This window comes from Gossypium raimondii, chromosome 1 (genome assembly GCF_025698545.1).
Source record: "Gossypium raimondii isolate GPD5lz chromosome 1, ASM2569854v1, whole genome shotgun sequence".
NCBI lineage: Eukaryota > Viridiplantae > Streptophyta > Magnoliopsida > Malvales > Malvaceae > Gossypium > Gossypium raimondii.
The window spans coordinates 48,253,949-48,272,896 of NC_068565.1; the positions used below are offsets into that span (position 1 = coordinate 48,253,949).

The 18,948-nt window shown below is 32.8% G+C and overlaps 4 protein-coding genes across 5 annotated transcripts; 2 read left to right on the plus strand and 2 right to left on the minus strand.

The window, feature by feature from the left end:
- Positions 1-101: 101 nt before the first annotated feature.
- LOC105786214 (S-formylglutathione hydrolase) lies at positions 102-6,009 on the minus strand. Its single transcript, XM_012612553.2, has 7 exons — positions 5,783-6,009; positions 4,547-4,664; positions 2,783-2,830; positions 1,555-1,751; positions 1,231-1,329; positions 1,066-1,131; positions 102-445 (listed from the first exon to the last, which is right to left on the minus strand). The coding sequence occupies exons 1-7, from the start codon at positions 5,927-5,929 to the stop codon at positions 269-271; spliced, it is 852 nt and encodes a 283-aa protein (XP_012468007.1). The 5' UTR covers positions 5,930-6,009; the 3' UTR covers positions 102-268.
- A 1,929-nt stretch (positions 6,010-7,938) lies between these two features.
- On the plus strand, positions 7,939-8,325 carry LOC105787348 (protein DOWN-REGULATED IN DIF1 11). Its single transcript, XM_012613707.2, has one exon. It carries the CDS (start codon positions 7,939-7,941, stop codon positions 8,323-8,325), a length of 387 nt encoding a protein of 128 aa, XP_012469161.1.
- A 2,259-nt stretch (positions 8,326-10,584) lies between these two features.
- On the plus strand, positions 10,585-13,405 carry LOC105786215 (uncharacterized). Of its 2 annotated transcripts, none has more exons than XM_012612555.2 (5): positions 10,585-10,842; positions 11,025-11,160; positions 11,475-11,601; positions 11,687-12,088; positions 12,902-13,405. In XM_012612555.2, the coding sequence occupies exons 2-5, from the start codon at positions 11,052-11,054 to the stop codon at positions 13,038-13,040; spliced, it is 777 nt and encodes a 258-aa protein (XP_012468009.1). In that variant the 5' UTR covers positions 10,585-10,842; positions 11,025-11,051; the 3' UTR covers positions 13,041-13,405. The 2 variants fall into 2 exon arrangements, with proteins under 2 accessions (XP_012468009.1, XP_012468008.1); XM_012612554.2 differs by having other exon boundaries at positions 10,587-10,842; positions 11,470-11,601.
- A 3,540-nt stretch (positions 13,406-16,945) lies between these two features.
- Positions 16,946-18,625, minus strand: LOC105786216 (zeatin O-glucosyltransferase). Its single transcript, XM_012612556.2, has one exon. It carries the CDS (start codon positions 18,455-18,457, stop codon positions 17,075-17,077), a length of 1,383 nt encoding a protein of 460 aa, XP_012468010.1. The 5' UTR covers positions 18,458-18,625; the 3' UTR covers positions 16,946-17,074.
- Positions 18,626-18,948: the final 323 nt, after the last annotated feature.

The window sequence follows — 18,948 nt, forward strand, 5'->3', positions numbered from 1 at the left end:
GGCGAGCTTTTTCTTACTAATACCATAAGACTAATAGTATAAATTTGAAACTTATCCCTAAAATAAAAAAGACTAGTAATAAATTCGGCATCACCAAGTACTTAACCAAACAGCACTCCTAACAATTTCACTTTATTACTATTGCAAGTTAAAACGAAAGTCACAACAGTGAATGGAAAGACCAGCATTTTAAAGGAAATAGTCCACATTTGTTCACAAGGTCTTAAGATTACTAGATTTTTGTTTTAGTGCAGAAAACCTCATAAACTTAAAGCTTAAGAGCTTGAGCATGGTGGCGGATGTGATCATCAATGAAGGTGGAAATGAAGAAGTATGAGTGATCATATCCAGGCTGCAACCGCAATAACAACGGCACATTCACACTCCTACATGCCTCCTCAAACTTGTGCGCCAGAAGTTGGTCTAAAAATTTGTCATCCTCCCCCTGCGTCCAGAAACATATAAACATAAAATAAAATTTTGATTCATCCAACGCAGCTTTTACGAAACAATGCGGATTGAAAAGTAGAAGAATTTAAAAGCAAACATATTTTCCAATATTAGCATTTCCTTCCCTCACTTGTCTAAAAGGATAGTTCATATGATACTTTTAGTAGTGCTACCCCTCCCTTCTTCGGATTTTGAATAATGGTTTCTGATCGTTGTCTAAATTTTCGTACTTTTCAAGCAGGCTTTCTTTCTTTTCTTGAACAAGTTTTCTTGTCAAATTAAAGAACTGTGTAAATCCTAATACCATCCCCATTGCCAACAGATTGTGATATATGGAGGTAACAACCAATAAGAGCAGTAATACATTAAAATACTTCACTGTTATATCATTGGCAAAATAAATCTGAAAGGTGAAAAGAATATATCATTCTTCAAATTTAGACTTTAGAGGATTAAGTACTATCATAACTTAGAAATTTATTAAACTTGAACAACTCATGAGATTGAAGAATAATAAGACATCTAAACTGCTTCAAAATAAACGAGAAAACAAAGTTATAAGTAGACACTTGTTTTGTGTTGGGTAATACTTAAAAAGAGAGATTTTACTCTTACCTGATCAATCAAAATGGTAGCTGATACATTATGGAATTTTTTTATCAGGCAAGTGGCATCATATTCCTGCAATTTTTTTCCTTCTTTTTTAGATTTATTCTCCACCCCAAGATTAAAAAAAATAGGTAAAAATGAAGGGCATTCATTAGTCAAATGATACTTGACCTCCCAAGCAGCTTTGTCATTGCCAAGATAGTTTGTGAATGCCTTCTGACCCCAGGGGCAATTTATAGGATTGGCAATGGGTGCAAAGGCAGACGCTGACTGTAAAGAAAAAGAACAAAGAAGGATAGAAGCAAGTAACTTCGAGTAAGATGAATAAATATCTAGTTATCCTCTGGAGAATAAATTAGAAATTCTAAGAAAAAGCACAAAGAACGTATAAAAGCAAGGAACTTAGAGTGAAGCTGAATACATATCTATATCCTCTAGAAAATAAATTAGAAATTCTTAGTCAATAAAATAAATTAAGATCTCTACTGCAACTACCTTATACTTATCAAGGTTTTTCAGATAAATTGTGAGAGCACCATGTCCACCCATAGAATGACCAGAAATAGATGCTTTTGATGTATCAAGTTGAGGAAAATTTTCACTCAGAAGTTTTGGCAGTTCTTTCACAACATAATCATACATACGCCAGTTCTTCCACTTCTGTTGTGTAGCATTAAGATAAAATCCAGCACCTAAAATTTTAAAAATCAAGGGAACATAAAAAAGTGAAGGGAGGAGGAGATAGAAAGTTAGTCAAAATTATATGCTTCGTGCACATCTATATTCAACTATTCATGCCAACCAGTGTTGGAAAAATATCGAGCAATGCACCATGTAAATTTAAAAATAATGTTTCCCACATGGAAGCAATGCTGGGAGCAGGTAAGACAATAATAAGAATTGCTTGGAAAGTTTTGCAAAGATGCATTTTTTCTGTGGTTAAATCCCCAATCGCCAGTAAATACTAGGGGGTGACTCAGAATTATATTACTTGATACCTAATCAATAAAGTATGTCTTAAATTATTGTTTCTGGGTCATGTCAAAAGAAAAATCAAAACTAGCTCTGAAATTAATAAGCATCTAAATCTTTTGCTCAGCAAGATTATTAATACTCATTTTGCACTCAAATCCAATTTGTTGACAGAAAATTCCATAAAAGGGAAAAGGAGAAGATTGCTAAGATTTCTTATTAAAAAGGGATGAAAAGCCAAAAGGAAATAAAAATTTCTAGTCAACATAATTTCCAGTTTGGTAGCATATTCCCTTATCTAGTTTCACGGATTCTCTAGTGATTACAAATGTATGTGTGCATGTATATACAAACATACAACTACAAATGCCCTTTGAGCAAAATTGACCATCCTATTTCTTATCAGGAAACTTTCCCTGATAGAATAAATTAATGCTTCATTTGGATGGCAATGGAAAGGGATTCCCACCGCACAGAAGCTTGTTTTGTCACTGGACCCTTAGTGGTGCAGTGGAAATTCCACCCAAATGAAGCCTTCACCTTTGATATTTTCCAGGATTCCCTGCTAAAAGAAATATTGTGCATGCTTCAGTTCGTAACATAAAACTGAAATGGCACCATTTTCCCCAGGAAGAGTTCTCCAGAATTAAGATACAAGATATAAAACAGTTTGATATTGGGTACAAATGTTTAGGATTTACCATAAAAGATATCTGGAAATTCAAATTTAAACAATCCAAATGCTGCATACCTACACCAAAATCCCAGCTGTCAGCCTCTCCTTCCACATTCAGGCCTCCTGTAGATTAGAAGGGGGGGAAGAAAGGAAATCAGCTCTGTACATTTAGTAGATAAAATGACATTTTGAAAACGATAATTTATATTGAACTAAGAAAGGCATTTTGGAGAAATTTGCATCCAAATATATAAGTTAAAGTTAGTTTCTTGACAATGTGTTCATTCTTGCTTTCTGTTACTTGGATGATATAAAAAGGAAAAGAAAGAGAGAGAAGAGAAATATTGGTCCAATCATAGAGTCTACAGTGTATATGCTCTAGAGCCAACTTCTACTTCCAGTAAGTCAAGAGAGACAAAGTAAGGCAGATGCTTTGAGTAGCCAGTCATTTATTCTAACTATGATGAGTTCTCAAGTTATACGATTTGAGGAGCTAAAGAATCAATATATGGCAGACCCGTATTTCAACCAGATTGTGAGGGAGTTACAAAGGTCAAAAGCTGTAAAGAAATTGCCTACAGGTTGCATGATGGGTATCTTTTCAAAGGCAACCAACTGTGCATTCTAGAAGGGTCATTTGGTGAACAAATTATACGAGAACTTCATGGGAATGGTCTTGGAGGGCATTTTGGCAGAGACGAAACAATGGCATCGGTGACAGTTCGTTATTCTTGGCCACATATGTACAACGATGCGTGAGATCTGTGAGGTGGTGTTTTGATTGTCAGCTTAGTAAAGAGAAGTTGCAAAACACTGACTTGCTCTAGAACAGCGGATGCATCGCACATTGTTGATTTGTTTTTAAGGAAATAGTGCAGCTCCATGGTTTTACTACATCAAATGTTTCAAACAACGATGTCAAGTTTTTGGGGCATTTTTGAAGACCCTTGCGGCACAAATTAGGGACTGAATTGAAGTATTCTAGCACATGCTATACACAAACTGATGAACAAATTGAAGCAGTTAACCGGAGTTTGGGAAACTTGCTGAGAAGCTCAGCCAGAAACCATGTGAAGAGCTGGGATTCAGTCAACAGAACTATAAAGAAGACTCCTTTTGAGGTTGCATATGGCCTTAACCCACGACATGTGCTTGATTTGGTGCCATTGCCACAAGAAGCAAGGGTAGATAATGATGTAGAAGCGTAATGCTTTAGACGTGTATACATTTGAGGGTTTTGACAAAGGAAACACAACTGCTATTACCAAACAAGTTAGTCAAATTCCAGCAAAGCAAAGTGAGGTTATCCAAGAAGTTTTCGATGAGAAAGAGGTGAGATCTAGCATAAATACTCTACTAGAGGATTAGTAGGACCAGTCTTTATCATTAAGTTTTTTTCTACATTGTTTTATTTGAGTCTATGTTTTGCATCTTTTTATTAAATATTTAATAGTCATGTGATTAGCATGTGGCTTTCAGTACAAGTTCTATCATAATACTCTACTAGAGGGTTAGTAGGATCAATCTTTATCATTAAGTTAAGAGAGTTTTAAACCCACAAGGATTCCGGAAAAACCAGAACCATATATGCTTCTATCCCATTTCAATTACGTTTGCCTTTTGTTTCAATTTCTTAGCTGTTAGAATTCCTACAGCATCAACAGAATAGACAAAAACCAAAAGGATAAGTAGGGTCAAGATAACTTGGTTGAACTGACTCAGATCCTCAATCAAAGGGAAGAAATGACAAGCAGAAGCACAATTAATCAATATTGAAGTATCTAGTCAGAATTCCAAAAATCCATGTCAAGAATAAGCTAAAGTGGGCTGACCACTTACTTGGAGATGTATCAGGAGCAATTAGAGCAACACCCTCAGCAGAAGCAGCACGTTGTGCTCCTGACTTGATTATGAAATTCTCATCAGTGCAAGTAAGCCCAGAGAGCCAGTAAAGTATCTGCTCAAAGATGAATGCAAGACAATACTGTTTGAGAATCTCATAGATTAGAAAATATCATAATACTACCCCAGAACCAAAATGTAGCCAAAACAAAAATAAAACCCGACATGTCACAAATGAAACAAATAAAGAGGACTCACAATAAAAAGCAGGGTGACAGACAAAATACCCTGAGGTTTGATTGAGAATACACTTTTTTTTTATGAAAATTGGAAATACATTTAGATCCCTATTATTTTTAGGGAAAAAGTTAAAGTTAGCCCTCGATTTTACAAAGTACAGCACTCTATGAATTTTTTGTTATATTAATGAGAACCTTGATGTTGTGGTCTTCCTTTATTTCTTTTTAACCTTCTTGGTTAACAGATGTAAACAATAGAATTACTTACTCTGATTAATTTGAATGAGTGTATTTTCTTTTTCCCATCTACTATTTAAAATGATCTTTTGAAAAAATATATAGAGTTTGACAGGATAAATGTACTTTGAATATAACATCATGAATGAGATTTACTTTTACTAACTGAACTTAGTATAATTTAAAAGATAATTGAGTTATAATTCAAGTTAATTAAAATAGTAATTAAAGATGATTGTAGAACTAATTAAAACTTTCAAACTTAATTGTATAAAATTTGAAGTTTCTAATTGAAAAAGGAGAAAAGAAGAAAAAAAAAAGGAATGAAGGGGAAAAAATTAACAAAAGGGAAATTAATAGGGTAACTTTTTCCTAGGGTTCTCATATTAGAATCTGAGAAGTCATAATCAGAACACAAATGCAGACTAAACGAAAAAGAGAAGAAAAACAATCTTCCCCACAAATCCAGCTCTTCTTATAAATAAACAAATAACATAACTTGAGTGTAACCTAAGTTTAAGCCAACTAATTTAGTAGCCAACGAGATCATATATAACAAAAATGAAATTCGAATTACAATAATGGCAAACGTATTTCCGAAGCTATTGCCGAAAAAAGTAGAACCCAAATTTTCTACTAACTTCATCCCATCAGACCATAACCATTAAAAAAACATGAAGTAAACCTTTACAAAAAAAAATCAAAATGAAAATAGTAATAAAAAGATAGAAAAAAGTGGGAAAGGGAAAGAACATACAGGGAACTTGTGGGAAGGAGAAGAAGAAGGAGGGAAGTAGATATGGAAAGTCATGGAGCAGCCGAGGGTGGGACTGAAATGCTTGTATCTTTTGTTGTACCCTCCAAACATCTTTGAACTCCCAATCTCTGTGGGTTTGGTCTCCATCTTCTTCACACACTTTGCTTTTCCTTCACTTACCAGAAAATGTTTCTGATTTTTCTTTCCCTTGATTGTGTCTAATTAATCACCGCTCACTGGTAAAGCTTAAAACAGAAGTCATTCTTTAGTTTTAGGCCCAATGCAAGGGTCTCGGTCCATAATTGCTTAATAAAATAACGAAATAAATATTCATCAGGCCTCCGTCTTGGATTTCGGCTCGGACTTGGGCTTTGAATTTAAAGCATAAGCCCAATACGTATTTTAAACAAATTTATTTTTTATCCAATTTCCTTTTTCATGCTTGATATTTTTATCCAAATCCTCATAAATTTTGTGGACAGGATAATTCGATTCTTGAACAGGCCTAATCACACTTTTGCTAGAATTTATTGTCATCATTGATTCGCATTGTTTTCAAATTTGGACCGATCAGCCGAATTGAGAATCAGTTGGGATATTAATTTAAAATAAGAGGTTAGTTTAGTTGAACCGATTTTCTCTTCTTCTTTTTTACTATTTTTAATTTTTATTTTAAATAATTTTTTCAATTGAATCAAATAAACAAATCGATTGAATCGAATCAAAAATCAGTAAATTAACTAGTATGGTGGTGCAAATACATGAGAATGGGTAAATTACTTGATTCTTGCACAGTTTTTTTTACATTAGTAATGCATGCATGCATTGTGACTTCCAATTCGATATGAATTTCTTTTTAAAATATTAAATTATATAGCGAAAGAGTAATATGAGAGAAAGGGTATTTTCAATTTTATCTTAGTTGTCGTGGGCTCATCTCAATGTCACAAATATTTTTTCTTTTCACACCAGTGGCTATTAACAATATTTATGTTATAAAATAAGAAAATAAAAGACTATTTTTTCTTTTTTTTTCAAAAAAAAAAGAAACTTTGATATTGTTGAACCACATATAGATTTGTTCATGGGCCGAGCTACCTGTCTAGGTCTGCCCAAATTTTGAGAGGTTTTGGATACAAATATTATGCTCGAAAAATGAGCTTGGGCAAAAAAAATTAGGCCCATTTAAAATATAGGTCGGGCTCAGACTTAAACATTCAATGCGCCGCTCGTTTTTAAGTTTATAATACTTTATATTATGTTATTTTTATATATTATATAATTTAGAACAAATTAAAAAAATAAATCTATACTAAATATATATACTACTCTAATGTAAACATTAAAATAAAGTTAAGATGATTATATAAAAATTTTCAATAAATAAAAAATGTATAAAATTATTAAATATTGAAATAATATAATATAAATAATTTTTTAAAAAATTAAAAATAATATGGATGGACCTAAAATGTACTTGGGTTAGTCTTCTACAAATATGATTGGGTTTGGGCAAAATTTTAAGCCCATATTTTAGGCTGGGCCAAACTTAAGTAAGCATAAAATATGTTAATATCATATTTAGGCCTAGCCCAACTCGATCCATAAACACCTCTAATCACAAACAAAATAAATGTATAGAGCAACAAAGCCATAGTGGTGAAACCAGAGCTTTAGCTTTTTTACAATTTATAAAATTTTAAATTAATAATAGTAAAATTACACTTTAACCCTCTAAAATTGATAAAAATTTGATTTAATCATTTAAAAATTATGAAGATACAAACTATTAAAATATTGAAATTATACTTTTACTATCGTAAAAATATATAATTTAATTCTTTAAAAAAAAATCATGCATTCATACATACATACATGTATACATATTTATGTAGGGCAGTAAAGAAATGGTTGGGGCTGTCTCAACTCCATTTTCGTTACATCTCAAAAGCATTAAAACATCAAATTTCAGTTGAATTCCCATAATAACCAGTTGAAGTTACTAACCCCATAATAACATTTTACATACGTTAATTTGCTTTCTTGTAACATTAAACCAGCAAATCTAATATAATCCCCCAACTCCCAACCTAAAAATTCATACCAATTGATTGTCTCTCTTCTCTTGGCATCAAAGTAACCACACCACCATCACCATGGCAAAACTCAACCACAACTTATCCATGGTGATTGCTTTGCTCTCATCCATATTAATCGCAGCTTCAATGGTAACAAGCGAAGAGGAGTTCATGATTACAATCCCACCAGAACCAGAACCAGGTTTCTATAAAACCATAGAAGAATGCATCGAGAAGATGAGTAGGGAATGTGGGGAAAACATTGTGAAAGCCGTTTTAGAAGATGAAGAAATTTCAGAGCAATGTTGCGCTGAGCTTGTGCATGGAATGGGCAAAATCTGCCACGATGACTTACTCCAGTTTTACGTCTCATTGCCCCAGTTGGGTTTTAATGTAACTCACCTTAACATTAGAGGTCATCAAGTATGGAATATCTGTATCTTAAAAGCTCCATCAAAGATGTGACTGTTTTCTCAAATGGAATAAACTAATACTGCTTCAATAAATTAACTAGGTTTCATATTTTTGCTTTACTACAAACCTTCCATGCACTATTTTCTTTTCATCTCCTTATTTTTTCCCAATTAATTCAAACAATTATATTAAATTTATTGTTATGCGATTACTTTGTAAATTTTCATAATTGAATGATAAAATGATCGATCACAACATTAATATTTTTCATCAATTTTACATCATTTTTATTGACGTAATAATAAATCTAGCCTTTAAAGTGTAATTTTGTCTTGATTTAACAAATTTAACATGTAACATTTACTATACTGAATCAAAATTATGTATAATTGACATAAAAACATTAATGCTATTATCAATTGTCTTTAGTTGCTCACTTTATAAATTTAAAAAGATTAAATTGCTTTAATTTTTTTGAGAGAGACCAATTTGATCAATAATAAAATTTCAAGGGATAATTTGAAACTTGGGTTACCCAATTATGAAAAGTTATAAAACGATCATCAAACTTTCCAATTTTGTCTTTTTTAATCACCAGTTGACTAACGTAAAAATAGAAACACCCAAAAGTCTAAAATAGTTGGGAGACCAAAAAGACAAATTTGAATAATTGAATGATCATTTTGTAACTTTTTACATTTAGATAACAAAAGAATTACTAATAGTTGGGGACTACTAATATAATTTACCCTATATTAAATGTATACTAATCATTTTAGTATATGTAACGATGGCGCTACCTTAAGATGAAACTACGGTAAATTTTAAAAGTAGAAAGAAACGAAGTAAATGTTTTTACATAAATGTAATTTTAAAATAAAAATTTTATTATTTCAAAAGAAATAATTATAATTGGAATAATACACAACATTTATTACCTTTAATATAAACTCAATTGATTTAATGGATAAGAATGTGTAAATAATTTTTATTTTTGTTACTTAATTTAAAAGTTATAATTTGATCACTAAAATTTTCAAAATTATGAGTAAATTTTATGTTTTTGATGCTATTTTCTTATAGGGTGTTTTTGGTAATTTACTTGAGTTGAAGTGATTTATGCTAACAATGGAAACAAAGATACGAGATGAAGAATTCTTGAGTTTAGTTTTTCCCCCTAAATTTGGTTGGATCCCATTTATAGATGTTATCACTGTGGGAATGCAAAGAAATTGTTGTGTATATAGGCTATGACAAAAAGGTTTAAATATATTCTTATTTCTTATCATCATTGAATAATTGGGCTAAAAACCTAACACAAGCGCATCGTTGTTGTTGTCTGATTTGGTCCATGTATATGTTAAGACATGTCTACAACTGTACCGCACATGTTCATTTTTGGATAAAACTTCTGCATTGTTTTCCAAAAAATAAAGAAAAATTTGGTGAACAGAAAATGTGTTTTTTGAACTGTATTTGCTAGTTTTACCTTTTTTGCCTTTCAACTAATAGGCTTTCTTTTTGTCTATGAAATTGAATTTTAAGCAACACCGTTTATAACCCCGTCAGAAGTACAAATTTGGAAAATAAAATGGCTTATAAGGCAATTAGAGGTGATCATGGGCTGGGCCCAAAAAAATTTCGGCCCGCGTCCTAGGCCAAGGCCCGGCCTAGGAAAAAATTCTTAAGCCTGAGCCCAGCCCGGCTCGGTTTTTTCTTTTAGTAAACACCAAAATTGTATAAAAACTACAAAATATAATCAACTAATCAGAATATTCATACATTAACCAATCAACATATTTAATTTTATAACAAAATATAAATTGCAAGCTAAATTAAATTTTCAACAATTATAAAGGAAGTATCCTAAAAAGCAACCGAAGAAACATGATCCTCATCGTCCTCATCGTCATTTTTGCAATCAATTTATTATATTCGGAAATGTATTTTAAAAATAAAAAAAATAAAAAAGTTTTTTAAAAATACTTTAAAATAAAAAAAATAAAAAATATATATTTATTATATAAATACTAAATGTCTAATGGGAGATGGAGAAATGAGAAATGTATTTTAAAAATAAAAATAAAAACATTTATTATATATTCAGGTTGGGCAGGGCCTGGGCCAAAAAATTTTTGCGTAAAAAACGGGCCTCGTTTTTTGCTTAAACCCATATTTCAAGCCTATATTTTTATCCAAATTCTCTCATATTTAGAGCGGACTGTCGGGCCAGGCCAGGCCGCCCAACCCATTATCAGGCAATGGTTAAAATTTATTTATTTTTCGTCACGATAGAAATTTTTCAAAATCATTTCCTCCTTAAAGGACGATTCAATTGAAAACTTGTAAAACGTAGTTCTAAGATTTCCAAAAACCTAGTCTATAAATTTTTTCTTTCTAAAATTAAAAAATCCCGACAACTCTCGTTTCTCTTCTGCATCTCCGCCGACAACAAACAAGCCTAACACCACTATTGTCGCAGCCTCGTCTTTGTCCTCCTCTTCCTCCAGTCTCTGACCCAGGCCCTCCCTTTCCTTCAAGTTTCCGATAGATCAGGAAACTATTAAGGTAATTTTTCAACCCTAATTTTCTACTTGAGTCGTTGAGATTTTGAGTTATGGTTCATTTGCGCCTCTACCTCACTCTGCTATATTCAATTTCCAGTGGGGACACCCAGAATGTTTTTAGCTTACTTCGTTATTTGTAGAATGCTTTCAGCCATGCTTTTCACACACTCATATTTTCTGCAGCAATTTCTGTATTTATAATGGGCAGCGATGATTGGGGAAGTTGTTCAGACAATGAGGATTATCTTCAAGACAGAAATGAGGACGATGATGAAGAGGATTGTTACTCATCTGGGTTCTTATCCAAATTACAGTTTAGGTACTCTTTTGGTTACTTTGCATTTTGAATGTCAGCAATTTAAAAGACTTATTTTCATTTGGGAAGATGAGGAAAAGGAAATAAGAAAATTCTCCTAAGTTCTTTGCAATACCCAAATTTTGCTTTTTGAATATAAATGGCATACTTTATTTAATATTAAACAATATTGCTTTTTTACATTTGACTATGGCACAATATAGTTTTGTCTACCCACATTTGCTTAGTAATGACTATACCAAGCCCTAGCTATCTAGAGTTAATTCTACTGGATTATTAGAACTTGAATTATATGACTAAAATTTGTTTCAGGAAAGATATCTCAAAGGCTCGATGGGTTGATGACTTGGCTATGGCTGAGGTTGTTGAAAAGAAGGGTAAGATGTGGGTGACTATGGGGATAGTTCGCAATGGCAACACATATTGCTCCATTGAGGAAACTCTGTAGGTGAAACCCAACTTGACTTAAAATTTTCGTTATTGATAAGTTTTAGTTCTTTATTTTAATTTTTTAGAAATAAATTTCTAGGTTTTTGATTGAAATAGGGGCGTTGCACGTTTTAGATGGAAATGACATACATCTTTCTCTAAAAGAACTATATGAAAAGCTTTCAAATGGGAAGAGTGGATGCTATTGGGAGCTCTTTGAGGTGTATAAGCACCTAAGGTCTCTTGGCTATGTAGTTGGGCGCCACGGTATTCCTTGGTCTGTGAAGGGTCAACAGATACAGTCTGGAACTTGTTCACTTGAAGGCAGTCAAGACAGTAATGAGATGCTAGAAATGGAACCGAAAGACGAGAATTCTGTCATTGAGTTGTTCAATAATATGCAGATTACAGATGTGAGTCCAGCTTTTAATGTTTATCTTCCAAACAGCAAGTTTAGAAAGTCTTCTCCAGGTGATCCAAGTTTTGTTCTATACATAAGTAGGTAAGGTTATATTGCTTATCCAAGAGTTTGAGGACCCTTCTACACTCATGAATATGCAGATTTACTTCATTTCTTTCATTCATATTTTGTGTTAGGATATTTTCCCACTTAAGATTTTTTTTCTCATTGATGTCGAATGTTGCTTACACATCAAGGTAACATTTTCGGAAGAAGAACTAGTCATGAAATGACTGTGTTCAAATTTCTAAGGCTTTGCATTAATAAAAAAAATTGTTGCATTTTTGAGACACGTAAGGCTGAGGTGCATTGGTTTTACTGCAAAATTATCATGGTAAAAAAAAACAAATTAAAATCTGGATTTACTAGAAGTAATACTTTGTGAACTTTTCTTAATTTCTCTGTTCTTCTATTGCTATCAACTTGAGACTCTCCTTATTTTTTCTAAAGACAGATGAATATAGAATCACACAATTAATATTGTTCTTCACATTTTTGTCAAAACTGGTTAGGCTCTATAAGCTAAGATATAAATTGACTTAGTTGAGTATCTTGTTATTATAGTTCTTTTCCAGAAGCTGCTGAAAAGAAAGTGGTTCATGTAGAGCTTTTCTTCATATGTTATTATATGCTAGCTTTCCAGACTCTATTAAGCCTCTTCTCTAGTCCTCTACTTTTTGGCATAATTTTTGTTCAACCATTAAATACACTGTTATGAATTTAACCATCGTTGGACTTGTATTCACTTAATTTTGACCCCAACTTGAAAACATGACACAACCAATCTATAACATGAAAATTTCCAATGTTATTGTCTATATATCTTATTGTTTTTTCTCTTGTCTTCTCTTACAGGTGCAGTCCACCATCCAGAGTAGAAATTGAGGCCCTTGAAAGAAAGCATGGTGCCATCCCTTTTAAGTTTTGTCATGTAGAAAACGGGCGTGTCAGTTTCTTCTCCTTTGCTAAGACTGAGCTTCCCGTCTTACCTTAAGACCTTTTTATATCCGTTGGCTCGGATGATACTGCAAAAGGATTAAGAAGATTTTTATCTGTCGGCTGAAACATTTCTTGAAGTTCCTAGATTTGGGTATGTTAAAAAGGGTGTACTTACATCTTGAGAATGTGTTGCCTGTGTACTTCCTGCTGGCAGGTATTCTCCTATCATGTTTTCTAATTTACATTTAGTTACTGATTAAGAACTTTATCCCAGGTATAAACATAGTTTACTGTTGGTGTTTTTCATTTTTAGAATTAAGCTAAAGGTCTGATAGGATGTGGCTAATCGCAAGTTGTAAAATCTTCATGAAAATACTTCAGTAGTTGAAGCTTTTATATGATAGTTGGAGTTTCGTTTTATCAGTTGATGTTAGTTAATCGTTAACTCTAGGTATATCTTAAATGTTATAACGCTGATTATATCCTAGTTAGAAATACAAAGGCAATTTAACGCATCATCTTACCCTACAAACAATAGTTGTAGAATTTTGCTACTATTTAAGATGTAACAAAACATAGTGGAAGTAATACTATGTGTACTAATTAGTGTTGGTGTCATAAACGGAGACCTAAGTTAAGTTAGACATAAGACAAAATCTTAGATAAAATCAAAGTAGAGCTGTCACTAACCAATCTGTGACACGAGATAAAATTTTAAAATGAAATCAAAGTAGAGTCGTCGTTAATTAATTTGTGTTACATTGGTTAGCCACCTATAAATCTATAATCAGTGGATCAAAGAATCCAGTCAACTTCATAAAACGAATCAAGTACCCCCTATCAACAGATAATATAACGAATGTCCGCAAAAGTGAATGGCTCAGCCCGAAGGTCCGTTTAAAAAGTAAGAAGGTTTGTACAAAAGTATAGGCTTGAAAAATGAGACTGGAAAAAAAATAAGGTTTGTTTAGAGGGCCTGGCTTGAATTTGTAAAAAAAAATTGTTGTTTTGCTGTTGTTTTTCCGTTGTTTGCTGCTGTTTTAGTGTCATTTCACTATTATGTTGTTATTGTTTGGATATTGTATAACTATTGTTTTATTGTTAACTTTACTACTATTTTAGCGACATTTACTTGTTAAATTGCACCTATCTTAATAAAATTTTAATACGGGCAGATCGGGCCAGAATTTTAACATTTTTATCTGGGTTAATTTTTAAATTGAGCTGGGCCTGTACATATCAAACGGGCCTGTTTTTAAGGCCTGATCCAAATCCAACCTGACCATGAACTCTTCTAATCATCTTTCTATTAAACATGATTCACTTTAAACTATATTTGTTCAAAAGCACGATTTAAAAATATATATACTTATTGAAAACTAGTAATATGGAATCAAATAAAAAAATTGTTATTAATTCATATATTAAAATATAATTAATTTATTTAGAGATTCGTGGTTGTCCTCTTATCAATATTATCTTCAAGGTTAGAATCAAAATTTTCTCATTGGGAGTGCAATATATCTTACTACTATATCCAATATTTATTTGTAATGAGATTCCTTAATGATATGGAGGGTGAAGCTGAAAATGTTTGAAGGGCTGGAATTGAATACTAAATTTGAGAGATCAAAACATAAATTTATAATGTATCAATTTATGATCTCATCATTTTTAAGAGATTAAACTTAATTTTTTGTTTTTGATGAGTTAAGGTGTAATTTTACCATAATTGATTTTAATTTAATAATTTAATAGGATTTACATGACAATTTTTCCTTTTTGGAGCCAAACCCCTGATTATATGTCAACAGCACCAATAATGAAGGATTCAATTACATTTGGTTACAAATATTAGCTGTGGTTTGCAGAGAAATAAATCGTAATTAATGTATTATTTTCTTTTTTTGAATAGTAAAACCAATATACTAAATATAATTTTAAAAATATTGAAAGATTCTTTACCTCAAAAAGATCATTAACTTTTGCTGCTTCTTGGGGGTCTTTGCCGGTGGGTGGCATGAGGATGTATTAAAGGACATGCTATAGTAATCTACTTATTGCTTGATTTCACTTGCTCTTCCACCTTTAAAATGATACCCAACATTTTCATTTTCACACTAACTGATACCCTAGACAAAAATATAAACGTCAAATCAATATTTATAAATTTAGACACAACAATGTCGGAAGTAATCATAAACTTGAATATAGAGTATAAAACGAAGATAAAAAAAAATATAATATAAACTATGACTGTTGATCAGCTTATACAATATGTTAGACAAATTTTTGCACAACTGGTTTGGTGCGCAAGTGGTTCATGCTTCCTAATCGGTGTCGCGAGTAGTGGCAGAAAGTGGCGATACTTGCTGGAGGAGGCCATCAGCAATTGTAGAGTGTGCCTCGTATTTCAAAACCCTTTCAACCATTTACCGTTACTCGTATTACGACATGAGGACATCAGAATCGCAACACATCCAATAGGCGACGATGTCGCGACGAGGAATTTCCCGATGTCATGACGACAGACGACATCGTAACGAGGTGATTTGGGACGTTGCGACGTGGGAACGTGTTCCTACAAAAATCAAGTTTCTTTTTTCAGTTAAACTCTGTTATATTTTACTAGTTAAATTCTAATTATTCTAGGGATATTTTAATTATATATTCACACAAATTTCAGACTATAAAAGGGTTTTTGTAACCCTAAAATTGACATCTTCATCACGTTAAAATTAAGAGAAGATTAAGCGAGTTTTGAGAGAGTTTTAAGAGAATTTTGTGTTTTAGTCAGAGAGCTTTGTTTTATATTGCACGTAATTTGTATAAGATGCAATAGCTAATTCCTTTATAGTATTGAGCTTCTGTAAACTTGTATTAAACTTGAAATTGTTTGTATATTAATTGAAAGGAACGAATTAGGTGATATTAGAAGTGGTAAATTGAAAATAGGGTAGATAAGGGCATGTTTTGATATTGAAATTTGTTAGAATTAATGTCATTATTATAAGTATAACGAAATATCTTTATAGATTGCATTGAAGAGGGATGGATTGGTGTCAGTTTCGTATACATAACATGTTCATATCGAAATGTAAAGCTTGGTAACTCCAAGTTACAAGTGTATGGTAGAAAAGTGCATATAAATATACATGTTTATTTAGGGTAGAATTGTTAATGCTAATATTACATTCTTAAATTATAGAATTACCATTGAGTGTTTTATTCAGCGTATTATTTGCTTTCTTCGTGCGCATGTTAGATTTAATTTGAGATTTTCGAGCATCAACCTCAGCATTTAATCCACAATCCCAGTCTCAGCAACGTTTGTCTGTTTCCAATATTACTTATGTTTGGCATGTACCTAATAAGTTAGGTTTTGTGGTAGTTGAATAACGCTATAATCAAATGTTATATTTTATATTCTAGTAGTAATATTTATATGGTTGATATGCATATGCATAAAAGAATATGTAAATTATAATTCTCATAGTTTGATAAATGTGTGAGATATGTGCTAGTGCCTTAATTGAAATATTATACGATCCTAATAGATGGTGGATTTGTTGTATGTTATTAGGTGCTTACATAAATGAAATTTATATTTGCATTGGTATGTTAAGGAACGTATATTTAATTTGATTTTATCATACGAATTACACTCTTTAATTGTGAATTGATCTTAATTGCTCCGACAACAAATGCGACACACTGTAGCTCAAATTCGGTGATCAGTCTGATATAAAATGTTACATTTAGTGGTATCAATATGGTTTCGTGAATATAACAGTAAATTTTTTTAAAATGCTTGTGACACAATGTTTAAATAAAATCTTTAGTATTTATTTACAAGTCCTCTATATTTTTTTATTTAATTTAATGATAATATATCGTATTATTATTACGAATGGAATGGTATATTGTATCATTAATCTTAATATTGTTAAAAGAATGTCATTTCACTTAAAAAGAAACACTAAATTTTATTTCATAATTTTCCTTTTCAGAAATTTGTTTCGTAGATTAACACATACTTGAAGGAAAATAATCATGTGGCAGTAGTTTGATAATAATAAATGATAAAACCTACCTAATGATATGAGTAATGAAGGAGTCCCACTCCTTACGGTAAACCTCACCTTCAGCCACCGATTGGCGCACCGCACCACTTACTTCTGCCGCTCTCTTCCTTATCTCATCTCCTTCCTTTGAAGCCATCAAACGTTTCACAGCATCTTCAACTACCGCTGCTGTCACTACTTCATCTCGACGTGCCCAGTCCTTGATGGTAATGCCGAGTTTGAGCAACTTTGTGATTAGTACTGCGTTTCTTGGTTGATCTGAATGCACAGGCCAAGCCCCTATTGGTACTCCCATGGTGATGCTTTCCATGCATGAATTCCACCCACAGTGGCTTACAAACCCACCAATGGCAGGGTGGGCTAATATCTCCAGCTGAGGTGCCCAATCTCTCACCACCAACCCTTTATCTTTCACTGAATCTTGGTATCCCTTTGGAAGCTCCGGCCTTCTAACTTCTCCATTGAAAACATCGCCTGTGTCAGCATCTCTCAATACCCAAATGAACTTTTGATTGCTTCTTCTCAAACCAATTGCCAGTTCTTGGATTTGTTCATCACCCATTGTGGTTGTAGTCCCAAAAGACACGTAAAGAACAGAGTTCATCTCCTGTTTATCAAGCCATTCCAAACAGTAGTGTCGGCTACCGCAACTGTTTTTCTCAGGTACTTTTAATGGATTAAATGGCCCCAAAGCCCAATGTTGCTTTTCTTTCATATGTTGGCGAAGCAACTCAACGTAAGTACATTCTATCACTTTGCTTGTGTTATATATACTCCCAGAAGTGACGTTTAGATATCGGTGTTGCAAAGCAATGAACTCCAAGAAATCTTCAGTGAAGCATCCTTCAAGAGAAGGGACGTCATTTTCACCAAGCATTTCTGCGTTAACTTGTGGTTTCCCCGTTGATTCCCATAAATAAAAGAAGAGAGAAAATGCAGAAACAGTGTGGAAAGCATAGGATTCTGTGTTGAGAATTGAACCAACATCTTGAACCACGGATCCCATCATAGAGTCATGAATGATAACGACCTTTCTTGCTTGTGAAGAAAGCATACGTAACAACTCAGTGACAGGTTTACGAAGATAATGACAGGCATCAAAACATGGCTGGAGATGAGAAGGGAACTTGATTGCTGCATTGGGGTTTGGAGGAGGAGAAGCAAAAGGAGGAACTTGACAGTCATGGAAATGGAAACTAGCGACAGCTACCGGATCCCAACCATGCACTCTGACCTTTGCCTGCCGGTTGTGTGTGGATGTACCGACATAATGAACCGGGATGCCATAGGAGAGGATGATCCTAGAGAGGTGAAGCAATTGGTTTAAATGACCTTGTGCTGGAAATGGCACCATCACAACAATCACTGAGTTTTCTTGGTTTGTCATCTTTAGGGACCCCCCCAAGAAAAAAAAAACTATTTCTTTGAGGAATAATATATGAGATGAATCTGGGTTTCATTAGGGGGTGGTTATACTTATATATAAGCAACCATTGGCATGGGCATGGGCATGGGCATGGGATTTTTGTTAGACAAAACAGAAGCTGAAAGTGATGCTTCAGTGTGCCATGTCCTTGGCGTTTTTTCGACAAATTATGTCAGCCATAATCCATGTGAATTCCATAATGTGTTTTAAAATGTCATTAAGGCTTTTCAGTGTCGTCTTTTTCTCTGGATGTGAATTTAATCCACGTTGTTGTAGAAAAGTTCTTTGGGAAATGTAATCGTATGTTGACCATGCTTCCCCCTCTTAGCATTCAATGCATTAAAAACTCACACATCATGCTTTAAATATTTTATATTATTCCTTATATACTTCTTGAACAACCCAAAACTTCATATTATTCCTTCAATCTATATATTCTTAAATGAGTAAAA